The 13,303-nt window shown below is 44.8% G+C and overlaps 1 protein-coding gene and 1 long non-coding RNA gene across 2 annotated transcripts; both read left to right on the top strand.

Moving 5' to 3' along the window:
• Nucleotides 1–4,217: 4,217 nt before the first annotated feature.
• Nucleotides 4,218–9,887, top strand: eral1 (Era-like 12S mitochondrial rRNA chaperone 1). Its single transcript, XM_040182414.2, has 11 exons — nucleotides 4,218–4,470; nucleotides 5,400–5,558; nucleotides 5,664–5,791; nucleotides 5,870–5,947; nucleotides 6,052–6,098; nucleotides 6,183–6,244; nucleotides 6,370–6,482; nucleotides 6,837–7,169; nucleotides 7,358–7,507; nucleotides 8,796–8,876; nucleotides 9,470–9,887. Exons 1-11 carry the CDS (start codon nucleotides 4,374–4,376, stop codon nucleotides 9,590–9,592), a joined length of 1,371 nt encoding a protein of 456 aa, XP_040038348.2. The 5' UTR covers nucleotides 4,218–4,373; the 3' UTR covers nucleotides 9,593–9,887.
• Nucleotides 9,888–12,237: 2,350 nt separating this feature from the next.
• On the top strand, nucleotides 12,238–13,293 carry LOC144410303 (uncharacterized). Its single transcript, XR_013468270.1, has 4 exons — nucleotides 12,238–12,361; nucleotides 12,846–12,907; nucleotides 13,015–13,103; nucleotides 13,239–13,293. It is a non-coding gene; the product is annotated as an uncharacterized LOC144410303 (long non-coding RNA).
• Nucleotides 13,294–13,303: the final 10 nt, after the last annotated feature.

Genomic DNA, 13,303 nt, shown 5'->3' with positions numbered 1-13,303 from the left:
TTAAAGGGACAGTCGGTGTGGGCTTTAATTGGAAGGCTGTTATTATCAGGACTACACTGTAGTGTTAGCAGGACGTTTACCAAGCGGAAGGTGAAAATAACATGTTAAATCATTGTGCCGACTGCGAGACGTAAAAGTACATGTGAATCATTGGATGTATTCATATTTCAATATGTTTGTGTTAACGGAAATGTACTACGACTTAAATTAAAATGAAAATCCCCCATAATCTTGGCTATATTCAACTATTCGCATTTTTAACAATGAGTAAGTGTCTTTTTGTAGCACTTTGTTTATCTAATAAATGTTGCAGCTTTTATTCTTAGGATCAATTGGGACTGTAAGACAGTGTACCCCTCATCTTTCTGGTGAAATCAATAATCCCCACCTTTGACGTTGGTATGGAAGCAGATTTGTTATACAATAATGACGTAGCATTTAGTAAGCAATAATAAGTTATAACATGTTTCAGTTGGAAAAAAAACAACTTAACATTTCTTACGGTAATGGGCATCACAACCCTGCAGAGCAGCTTCAATGTGCATTAATGGTTTCACTTTTGTTTGTTGGATTGACTTGAGGTTTATTGGCGGTAGTGATTTGACATTTTGCTCTGGATTCATCTCTCATGATTCCGTTGAAGGGATCAGGTGACTTTGAAGGCCATTCACAAATCATTTTCATAACCCTCAAACCATTCAGTGAGCCTTGATGCTCCAAAAGCAATATTTATAAAGGTCACCATATTACTTACTTACTGAGCAGCACTGAGAATCAGAGACATTTATTTGCATAAGTATATTGGGAAATTGTCATGGTGGGTGGTGCATACATTTCATTGAACAAAAGAGAATCATTTACAGTTAAATTAACAACAGAATATAAAAATAATATAAAATAAAATATATATTTTGCTCGCTTCAGGGTACTTGAAGTGAACAAGTCCTGGAGAGACAGCAGATTGCAGCCGATCACCTTCTCTGCAGAACAGATGACACGCTGCAGCCTGCTCTTGTGACGGTAATGGCGGAGCAAAGGATGGACTCAATGATGGTGGTGTAGAAGTGCATCATCATTGTCTTCCAGGAAACGAAAGGACTCGACAGCGTCGACGGGGGAGTCACCCGAGGTAATGGGAGAAGGTGGGGCTGCATTCTTCCTGAAATCCACAACGCAAGATGTTGCCTATACCGTAACAATAAACCTAAATCAATTAAAATACAGCACCATAATTTAGGTGAACAGACTCTTTAAATTAAACCCCCTGAGGAACCAGTGTTTCTGAGGAAGTCACAAATCTCTAATTCACTCAGTCATTTAATACTGATAATCATTCGTGTTTGCATTAAAGCACACATCTTGTTCATGCGTTTGACTGGTCCAAATACTCATCTGGTACACCGCCTTGCCTTGAGCTGTATCAACCTTACACCTTGCATCGCTGCGCTCTGCACACATCGTTCTGTGAATCTTGTGTGGGTAAGACAAAAACCCAGAAAGAAGACTCTGCGTTCAATAGTGTCACATGCTTTGTGATTTGATGAAAGATTCTATTTGTGCAGCCTGATGTGTGTGTGGCTCCCTAATCAAACACTTATATTTCTGTGACAACCAAAATAAATGACTCCATTACAACCACCCACCTGCCCTCTCCACAGTATTGATGTTATTTTATTACCAGAGAGAGACAGATGGACGATAGTGAACATTGTGGCAAGTCCTAAAAATGTGTGACCTCACTACGTCATGTTATCTCAGGCTAGAACCTGCACAAAAGTAATCAAATGACCTAGAGGGAAAATTACAAACGTTTAACTCCAAAAACAGTCCTGAGACCACGCACGGTGCAGGCCTGGGCTCCAGTACGGACCGGCCATATTACAATACTCCAGGCATGCAAGCTTCACTTCCTCCATCAGCAAGTGAAAGAGGGGAGAATTCGGTCTGAAAGCCCAATCACACGGAGCGCTCAGAGTTCAGCAGGTGGGGAAGTAGCAGCAGCGGGATCCATCACGTAATAATACAAAGTTAATGATGCCGAATGGTGTCTTTCTCCATGCCGAAAAAGACATCAATACGGGATGTTTAAGGACGCTGTTCCTAATTACACTTTTTATATTCACCACCGACGTGATTGATGATTTCAAAGAGAGGCTTTATTGATCCACTTCACAGACAAGTCCCGTCGATTGCAGGTCTAGAATGAATAAAAGTTTCTCGCCCCCTTTATCTCCCCCACCGAGCGAGAGATTGTACAATCAGAGCATCAGTGTGACCTATATGGGTAATTTGGGAGCTAAATCACCTCCTTTTAAAACACAGACGAATGGAGTAGTGATTGCTGAATGGAGGGACCTTGGGGGACCTTTGGGGCATCAGGCAAGAAGTGACAGTGAAATATCACCGTTTTCTCATTCCTTGTGGGAAGGTTTATCCATCCACCCGCTAATCTGCGGGAGCCTTTGCTAATAGCACATATCTACGTTGGACTCCGCGGCGTGAAGAAAATTCAGGAGCTGCTGTTTCACAGAGAGCCAGCTGCACAGCATCACGTCTCTCACAGCAATCAGCGGTGATGGAGCGATGGAGCGGAGGATGCTCTGACGCAATGACAGATTGGGGTTTTTTTTGCTTCCTTTTTAAGTTGCCCCATGGCATATTACTCTGAGAACTTTGGTATTCATGAGCAGGCAGATCTTCCTATTACTGCAGAAGCTGCCAGTAACTGCATGTCTAATCCCAGCACGTGTTATCAACAAGAGGCTCTTTCAGAGCACAGGCCCATGTGAAAGAAAGTCTGACATATCCAGCAGAGAAATGCTGTATATTCAGGGCAATTTGACCTATCCCCCATCAATACAGAGAGTTTAGTTTAAATTACAGAAAACAAAATTGATTAATTGACAGCACAACAAATTGGAGCAGCACGGGGAGGATTTCCATCACACCGCGGTGAATCTCATTGGCAAGTGCACTTCAGATGGAAAAGTGCGCTACAGCTTATGATTAAATGGTCTGCAGGCGAAGCCTTTTGTCTTTTTTCGTGGAGAGCGAGAGAGAGGGAGAGAGAGAGAGGAAGAGAGAGAGAGAGCTCTTTCTGAAGGCCAAAGTTAATGCAGTCATAGAAAGAACTCTGATACCCTCCCACGTAAAATGGCCATGTGAGGAAAGCCCGGAGGGAGAAAAGGGCCTTGAATGAATTTGAGAGGGAGAGAGAGTGGGAGGGAGGCCGATAGAGAGAAAGTTCAAACATTACTGATCCTCAAATATCCTTTTGGTTTCTAGTTCAATTGGAAATTTGGCAGTAAGTGTCTGCTAAAAGCTCCATTTTTCGTTTCCCCTCTATTGCTACCGAGCTTTTAGAGTTAGATGATGACAGATTGTGAGCTACCTGATATCCTTCATCATCCTCCCCAGTGGAGGTTTGTTCCGCCCTGAGCAAGTCCTCGAGGACTCACAGCCGGCGTGTTTGATGGACTGCGGGGAGACATCTGCTCTGCCTGGCTTTGCCACACAGAAGAAAACAACATGTTACAGTAATCAATCAATATGCAAAACGGTGTCCATTTAGTGTGACAATTAACCTTACAGACATTATATCAGCTTGCCACCGGGAATTAGCGCTGAGGAGCTGCAGGGTGTGAGCTCCTGCTGTGTTTTTTTTGCCTCGAGCGTGGATGTTCGATATATCCTCAACAACACTGACACCGCTGGGCTTCAAGCCCCCCCGGGTATGAGCTCTGTTTTTTTGTACTCAAGGGACGAGGAAGGGATGGAGAAAAAAAAGTCTGCACGGTGCAGAATGATTTGTGGTTATTGACGCACCATCCCTCACAAAGTCATCCACAAAATGTCCCCCCAGTCTAAAGATCCTTTGAGCGCTCTCATTGATTTTGAAATCTGTGTTGCTCAAGTCGGCGATGTGTTTTGTGCACTGTGACAAGCTGTATATATATATATATATATATATATATATATATATATATATATATATATATATATATATATATATATATATATATATATATATATATATATATATGTATATATACACACGTTGGCTACATGCAGCATAAGTAGCTTACGTGACCAGCACTTACTTCCAGTCGTGTTCCAACTCATTTGGTCCTGAAATTGATGCCAAATCCCGTGCATGTCTAACATATTTTGGTAATACATGTTCCCAGTCGCCAGGGGGCGCTGTAGGCTCCACGCGAGCATCCGCGAGCACCTTCTTCACAGCGGAAGAAGTCTCCTCTTCGGTCAAGGCAACATGGTTCCCCCCGGCAGTCAATGTGAACGTAAACAAGCGGTTCACCTCTGAAACGACTGACAACCGTGTCGCATCGTCTCCGCGAACAGAAGCGGTCCAAATGGCTCTCAGAGTGTGCGGTCGCCTCCTCCGAGACGGCGCCGTCCTCTCCCGGCTGGCGGCCCCGGAGGACCGGGCGTCACGGCTCCTCGCGGCGGGTCAGTCGCAAAGCGCGTCCCCTTCAATCCACTCGAAGCAATGTGTAGAGCTGCTTGCTAAGAGATACACGAGATTAATGCGAAAGACGTTTACTGCGTAAACATGTATTTAAAGGGAGCAGGGTGAGAGAATACAGAGAACAGTATCTACTGTACATTATACTGTACACTGTATAGGTCATATATTAGTGTATTTATACTGTACATTATGTATATAATATATATATGGATCGAGCAGAGTAAATGAATAATGGTGCCAACATGAGAGGTGAAGAAGTGGGGATTTGTTATTCGTAAAACTAGACCTACACACGTGGTACTTAAAGCCCCGCCCCCACTCACAGGCGTGTGTCTGTTTCATGGCTGATTCAGCTGGATGTCCGAGCTTCACTGCACACCAAACTGCTGAAAGAGGAACAGCTCTTCTGTGCTCACCTCGAATCGGAGGTTGATGTGTCATCTCTGAAACTGCCCTGAACAATAGACAGGATGGACTTTATTTATTAATAAGCAGAATGTGGCTTGAATCCACTGGTCACGCATGTGTTTTTCTGCACACACATGCAGGGCAATCGCTCTACAACACGTTCCTGCACAAGATTTTAGTTTTAGTTAACTCCAAACCGTAGTGATATAATAATCACTATTATATATAATAAGCTCTAGTTTGATCACCAACGACAATAACAATACTTCATGGCTCATTAGCTACAGGCAGAGTTGTCATTTTTGGGGTAAAACAGTTTAAAGCTTTTAACGGTTACATTTCTGCAGTTCCCAGGTGACGGCACAATCTGTGCTGTCCTTCTGAGGGCTCTGTAATGAATTTATTGACTTTAGGAGGAGATTCACACGAAGCACTACTCTGCATGCAAAGTGAGCACATTGAATCAGGCAGCCAGGTGATGGAGATGTTGATGTCTTTACAGGAAGGGCGACCTGCGGCCGAGGGGGGGCGGCCGGATGCATCTTCACTCCGGCTTGTTTCATTACATCAGAAGCGTTTCTCAACAGGCTGATTAAAGGCAAAGCAGCCGAGGAAGACGGCGCTCTCTACCGCCTTCCAGCCTCGGTTCCGCCGGACAGCGGTAATCCATCAGGCGGCCTCCGATATTGTGATCAAACTCAATAATATGATGCCATACTTACTGTTACAACGCCACCAGTGATACGTTCTGTTTGTGTGTTTTCAGGCGAACAAATGTCTTTGTTACTGAGACATCCAGATCAACCTGACAACCCAAAGGTTTTGAAAGTGGCCGTTATTGGCGCCCCAAATGCTGGGAAGTCCACACTGTCCAATCAGCTCCTTGGCATAAAGGTGTTTGTCTCAAGTGTCCTTCTCTTGAACCCGCACACATGGAGGTCACTTTGTAAAGCCAACAATTATCTCTTCAAGGTGTTTGCTGTATCCAAGAAAGTGCACACAACGCGGTCCCGAGCCATGGGCGTCCTAACCGAGGATGACACGCAGATCGTAAGGGCGTTCTTGTGTCTTTTCTGGTATAATACAACAACTATAATATATAAATATAAATATATATACACACTTTTAAATTGAGTGCTCTTCATTTTTTGCAGATTTTACTGGACACTCCCGGTCTCACCTCTGTATCGAAGGTCAAAAGGTGTGTTTTGGTATCCTCAGTCAGCAGTCTATACGCAGTGAAATCACACAGTCTAGTATATGAGAGGACCCTCTGTTTCCACAGACACCAGCTGGAGAAGTCTCTGCTCACGGATCCCTGGAACACGGTCAAAGAAGCCGACCTTAGTATGTTGTAATTTTTCACTCTGAGCTTTTTAATTAGTTTCCTTTTTGGCACAGATTTAACGTTGAAAGAGAAACATGGCGCTGAGTTTCTGGGGCGTATAAAATGAGACTGTGTCCATTCCCAGTGGTGGTCCTGGTGGATGTATCGGACAGATGGATGTGCAGCAGGCTCGACTTCGAGGTGCTCAAATGCTTGGCCCAGCACCCTGACATCCCTGCTATCCTGGTGCTCAATAAGGTATTCCTCCCCAGATTGATACAGGACCAGTCAATGCAAGTTAACACCTGGATCTTAAAAGGGTCATGGATACCTTGAGAGTCATTTCAGTAAACTTTACTTACATAGGAGACGTTACCGGATTCATTGGGGATTATTTTAGAGTCCAGATTAATCAATATGGTGCTCTATTGAGTATTTACACCAGCAGGTCGGTGTACGTGAAATCAAGCCTGTCGCCATGTTAGTTTTGTTCATTTATTGATGGTTTGGGGCTTTTCTTTGGATCTGTTGACAATCAGAAACATCTAGATTATCGCAGGACTCAAGCAATTACCCAAAACATTGAAAGAGTTCTGTTCCTCTGTTCTTCAGGTTGACAAGGTCAAGGCCAAGGACCGGCTGCTGAGCATCACGGCCGAGCTGACGTGCGGAGTGGTGAACGGACGGCGAATGCGCGTCAAGCCGGCGATCAAGCCACCGTGGGCTGAAAGAAGAGAAGAGAAGGATTTTTCGGAGTCACCGGCTGACGATGACGGCACGGAGGGGCCCGCCGATAGCGCGGGGGGTCACCGGGGCAGCGACGGGCCGGACTCTGCGCTGAGCCGAGAGCAGCTGAAGGCGCTGAGTAGCCAGCGGGGCTGGCCTCTCTTCAAGGACATCTTCATGCTCTCCGCTGTGGACAGAGAGGACGTGGAGACGCTGAAGGTAAACAAGACAACAAGTGTCATAAGTTCTTCTTGCATTATCTTTTTAATGACTGATAACAGAACATACTCGGTGCAGCTTATCTGTATGTCTTTAGCTCAGTGCCGTTTTTATTTTGTATCAGTTAGTTTTGATTCGATGGCATTAACCATAATTCCATATCTTTCTTTTCTATCTTGTCGCCATAGAAATACTTCATGGCCGGGGCCAAACCAGGACCGTGGCAGTACCACAGTGAGGTCCTGACCGACCAGAGTCCAGAGGAGGTCCTCAGCAACACCATCAGGGAGAAGCTGCTGGAGTACCTGCCCCAGGAAGTGCCCTATTCAATGACACAGGTGAAGCAGTTAGTGCGAGGACCTGCTGTGAATCAGGCGTGATGATAAGCTGACTGACTCCACCCATCACATCGCCCCCACACTGTTTATTTAATGCCTTTTGCACTCAATTTTACTCCCCGTGTTGACTTGCGCTCCGTTGAGGATTTTGGCATCAGTATCCATCTGCTACACCTTTTATATTTATATTGCTCCCTGCATGTTAATTATCATGGATTCTTTCTGCATTTACTGCTTCTGCAGAGTCCCCAGAGCTAAAGGTGTTTCATCGCACCCTCTGACTGCCACACACACACACACACACACACACACAGATAGGCTCACCGGCCACTTTATTAAGTGCACTTGTTACTTTCAACAAAGTGTTGAAAACATTCCTGAGAGATTTTGGTGCATATTAACACAATAGAATCACAGAGTTGCCGTAGATTTGGTGGCTGCACATCTATGATGCAAATCTCCTGTTCCGCCACATCCCAAAGGTGCTCTATTGGATTGAGATGTGAGAACTGGAGGCCATTGAAGTACAGTGAACTCATTGTCATGTTCAAGAAACCAGTTCAAGACAATATGAGCTTTGTGACATGGTGATGGTGCTGGTGGTGCTGCATCCATCAGAAGATGGTACACTGTGGTCACAAAGGGATGGACTTGGTCAGCAACAATACTAGTAGTCAAATAGTTTGACGCCCAATCCCAATCTGCACCCGTAGGCAATCACAGAATTTGAGGCGCTCCCGGGTTTAGGGATGTCCCATTGTCAAATGGTTGAGGGTTCGATGGCTCTCAGGCCGACATCATGCAGCCTTTCCGTGGTTCAGCATTGGATGGTGACTTAACCCCAAGTTAATTACCCACTGAGTTCATTACCCATAATAAAATGAGACGTTCAAATCAGACAGTAAAACGTAATAAATAAATACCCTTTATTGTATAATAAGTCATAGTTTTTGACGTTGTCATGGTGACGGGACATGTTGCAGCAAAGTGCTGTCGCATTCATTTTTACACCATTTAAAGCCCTCACGACTCTCACACTCAACCACTTACCGGGTGACGTCAGTGAAGTCCTTAAGGGTTCAGGGTTTAGGGGGAGATTGGGACCTCGGCCCCCTGTTCTCAGCTGACAGGAGTGGCACCAGGTGTGGTCTTCTGCTGCTGTAGCACTTTTTCTTCACAAAAAAAATAAAAGTTCTGGGATATTTAGCGGTGGACTCTCAGCCAACGGCTGCTGTTCCACAGTGACCTCATGTAGAAGTTATAATAATCAAAAGATTTTCCCTTTCAGTCAATTGAACTCTGGCAAGATGGAGAAAACAGCGAGCTGGACATTTGGGTGAAACTTTATGCAAAGAAAGACACTCACATGGTAAGTGCGATGGGGACACTGAAATAAATGTTCTCTCCTGGTCTTGAATCAGCCGTAACATGAATGCAGCACGAACAGACGACTCTGTAAGAAGTACCGCTGTTTGAAAGCTGGAAGTGGAGTCTTTCCCTCCACCTGTGGCCTCTGATGGGTTCTAATATTTATTTTCCATTACACAGTTTCTCCACATTCCTTTCTTTGCCTTGTGTTTTTAACTTTGTAAATATTTGAGCAGACTTTCGAAACCATACATATTTAATGAAAAAGAATATTTAATGCTGTATCTTTGGTGCTGAAATGCTTGCATCTGTCTGCAGGAATGTCTGCAGAAATCTCCTCTGTGTAACAAATATTTTCTGGTATAACAATAAGTCAACTGAGATTACATATCTATCAATTTGTGAGCTTGTTGCAATCCCTAAGATAAAAAATAAGCCTTGGACAGAAGCCTCAGTGACGCTATTCAGTAGATATTTAAACAAAGTAATTCATATTATGCTAAATGGACCAAGTATCTTTTATAGAAAGCAGTGATAAAACCTCTGGTTCTATATGTGTGCTACTGGTGCCTGATGTATTTCTTGTGTGTACAGAGGATGGTGATCGGCACAGCCGGCCAGATGGTAGCACGCATCGCCCAGGAGGCGAGTGAGGACCTGACCCGTGTCTTCCTGAGGGAAGTGAAGCTGAAGCTTACAGTCAAGCTGAGGAAGTGAAGAGCGATGGAAGGACTTTAAATGGTGGAGAGGCGACTCATTGTCCCTACAAAAGACAGCATCCCAAAGCGGAACAAAGGATAAGATCCCATCGTGAGTCAGACGTGGAGCTGAGATGGACCGTTTAAAGGAACTATTTTGATTCAACAGTAGCATTCTTCCACACACCCTCAGAAGACCTGGCTGTTGTAATGACGATAGTTCATTATTATTTACCAAGGCAAACTCAAGTTTGACACATCTGCAGAGTGATGAACGTATTCACATTAAAAGCAGGCCACAAATGCTTGTAAAATTGAATTATTGGCCTTTATTTAGCCGAGGTATATTTCAGGCACCGAACACGACACACACTCCCACCAAATGGATGTTTTGACCCTGTGTATCCGTGGATGAGCAGGTCCGGTGACCTGTGAAGAGGGCGGTGGTTTATCTCTGCCTCTCAGAGCGAGCGGGGCCTCCAGTCATGTTCACTCAAACGTCCCTGATGTACCATCCAGCCCTGTTCCCTCCACTCCCACACCACTTTAGCCCTCTCTGCGGCCTTTTCAAGTGTGGCCATCCATCCCCGCGACTATCTCTTTTTTTTTTCTTCTTTTTTTTGTTACGCCGCTTTCTTCCCCCTTTTCTCTCGTCCTGCCCCCCACTCAGCTTCTTTTTCGGGCTCTTATAAAGCCCAGCTCGGCCCCCAAGGGCCGAATCGTCTCCCTAATGGATGGCAAAATGGAGCACTAACGCAATGCTAAAATGGGTCAGATAATGGTGATTGGATTCGTTCCCGCTTGCCTGTGAGGTAACTCAGCAGTTACTCTATCCGGGGCATCTCGCTGAATAACCAGCTAGTGGCCTAAAGCGCTGTGCGACAGGAGGGAGGGAGGGGGGGGAGGCTTTGGATGTCCCACAGAAGCTGCGTCAGCCCCTCAAGCGCTCCCCGCTCTGCGCTGCGGCTGCTTCCCGGTGATTAGATAAAGACGCCCTGCGCAGCGCAGATCCCCACTTAGACAACTGCTGCTCGCTCGTTCTGCAGCCTAATGCACGTCAGCCAGCACATTAAAGGAATCCTTACAGACATTGTATATATTGTTGAATATTTGAAACCCTGACTTCAACGTTGTTTTCTAAATGAAAGTAATGAAGAAACTTTTTGTTTTGTTTTGGGAACCACAATGTTTATTGACATGCGGATGCCCTCCAGGGGTTCACATACAACACGTCCATCACACAACTCTCCTCGTCCTCCCGGCGCAGATGACATTGAGCGAGGGCCGTATAACCCTTACCATAACTGAAACTCAGTAATGGTAACGGTTTGACGGCCTCTCCTCTGAGCAGTCGGTTAGCGTGCGCTGATGGTGTCGGCGGGGGGAATGAGACCCTGGATAGTACATCATCTATACTGTAGTGTCTCTTTAATAAACTTACAGTATAAGATGATATCCTGTCCGGGGTACAAGACATAACAGTTAGCAGCAATTTCCTGTGTTTGTGATCTGCAAGGCGGAGGTTGACGGCTCATTAGTGATGCTCGGCAGAGAAGGTCAACCAGTGAAAATGTTAATCATCTGGAAAAGATGGTCTTTTGGAGCGAATAAAAAGGAACGCCTTCAAATGCCAGCCAGAGAAATAATATTTTACAGCAATAGAAAAGAAAATGGTAGCGCTGGAACCTGCTGCGGCGCCACGAAGCGCCCTCTCCTTCTGTGTGTGTTCTCACCTTCTGGCGTCGGCCCGGTTCTGTGGCCTCTGCGTGTCCACGTCTGGAGCTTCTCACCCTTCTGGCCGCTGGCCGCCGACACTTAAAGGCCCCCGGGCTCATTAGCATACTGTGATGGCATCTGGGGTGGACCAGACAGCAGGGGGTGAACTTTTTCTTATCTAGTCCTGACCTGGTTGCCTCTGGCCCGATGATTACCCACACCCTGATTACACACGGCAGGAACTACACATTGTTCCCCGTGTGTATCTCTTGATGCATGTATCATGTTAGAAAGTACAACTGGGCAAAAGCAAGAATGAACTTATAAAAAAAACAACCTTTTTTGAGCAAACACTTTTCATCCATTTGTTAATATTTTAGGAAAACATTTTTTTTCATCATTCATTTACCATTTTCAATGAATTAATGTAATTTTGTGCCATTTTTTGTTGTTGTAGTAATCAGTTTGACTTGCAGCAGCCATAAAAAAAGGCTTTAAATGTTTGTTATATTTCCCAAAATATTATTCATGTCTGAACCACTTTGCCGAAATCCCTGGTGAGTTTAAGCCTTTCTTGGTCAAACGTGTGTAATTGAGAGCTCCCAGCAGTAAGCCAAAACAGCCATTAAAGAGCGTGGATGTGGTAATGCATCGTCAATCCGCTGAATCTCACAGCCTTGTGATTTATGCGTGATGGTCTTCATGGGTTGCAATTTAGTGCTGCGATATGTCAGCTGATGTCATGTCATCCGAACTGTTTTTCATGCACTCAGCTAGATTCCAGGAAACGGAGAGGAGCTGCGATGATCTTTTTTTTCTGAGATGTGTTAGTTGACACCGCTTGTCAAATTCACAGCATCAAATTGTGCCTGTGCGGCGATAACGCTGTCGTTTGTCTTCTATCCCTGACATTTTGTCCCTTACTTATAAGGCCATCTTTGTCTTTGCAGGGGACTTGAACTGCGACATTATGCTCTTTAGCAATGTCCGAGTTAGGCGGGACATGGCAGTTACCATGGTAACGCCCTCCCCATTCAGGGTGTGGAAGGTCATCTTGTGGACACAGATAAAGGTGAAAGTAGGACTATCCTTCCCTCCAACCCCTTATCTGCTGCAGCAATATAGCACTTTATCTACACATTTTCCATTTGCGTTCATAGATACGTGTTTTTAAGTTCTCACCTCACACGTAGAGATGAAAAGGAGGAAGCTCTCGTTACGACATAATTATGTTTCATTCAGAGTGCTCAGGAGAAACTTGTTGGGGGGGTTTAATCCAACTGTTTGCAGTTAGCTGAATGGGAGAACAGCTTTCTCTGAATATTGAACGCCTCAAGTAGAGGAATTATTTAAGTAGCCATCATGTAGTGTCCATCACCCTCATCCCCGTGCCTCCATCATGTTCCTAGCTTTGTCTTACCACGCCTTGCTTTTTTCTCTTTCATCTGAACGTTTTTTATTTATCCGCCACTAACCATGTTCGTGTTTCCACGTATGTGTGGAACATCTGGCCTGGAGTAATGTGAGCCACATCGTTTTTATGTTCTATCTTCCAGGTTCAAGCGTGAGGGCCCCAGACGGAGCTGTACACCAGTTAAAGTCTCTCCCAGTCTGGCAGGTTAATGCTGGCACTTATTCTACACTGTGGATCAGGTCTCCTATTTTGATCCGTTAATGCATTTTGAGTTTGATCGACTTAAGATAAAAGCCCTTTCATGTTGCTAGAAACCCCGGGTATCCTTCAGAGGCGTCGCGCGGATCGGATGTTCTGAGACGCGAGAGAGGATTTCTCCAGTGGCATCAAATTCCAAGTTGTATCCATTTTTATGCACTAACATTTATATTTACACACTGACATTTTATTTCATCTTTGGCCACACGTTGGTTTTGTTAGAAGGAAGTGTATACATTTCTTTTTCACTATTTTTCCTGACTCAAATAATTTCCAGATTATTCATGTCTGATTCTCCTACAGTACAGAAATAAATAGTAAATGATCTTAAACGGTTGCCTC

Source organism: Gasterosteus aculeatus, chromosome 7 (assembly GCF_964276395.1).
Source record: "Gasterosteus aculeatus chromosome 7, fGasAcu3.hap1.1, whole genome shotgun sequence".
Classification (NCBI taxonomy): Eukaryota; Metazoa; Chordata; class Actinopteri; order Perciformes; family Gasterosteidae; genus Gasterosteus; species Gasterosteus aculeatus.
Note: the sequence above shows the minus strand (reverse complement) of the source record. Positions and strands in the feature narration are given on the sequence as shown.

Bases quoted from the DNA above. Each gene is read 5' to 3' on its own strand.
- eral1 (XM_040182414.2), top strand. From the start codon at position 4,374: ATGGCTCTCAGAGTGTGCGGTCGCCTCCTCCGAGACGGCGCCGTCCTC. The intron at 6,099-6,182 runs GTGTGTTTTGGT...CTGTTTCCACAG, and splicing joins TCTGTATCGAAGGTCAAAAG to ACACCAGCTGGAGAAGTCTC. The intron at 7,508-8,795 runs GTGAAGCAGTTA...TTTCCCTTTCAG, and splicing joins TGCCCTATTCAATGACACAG to TCAATTGAACTCTGGCAAGA.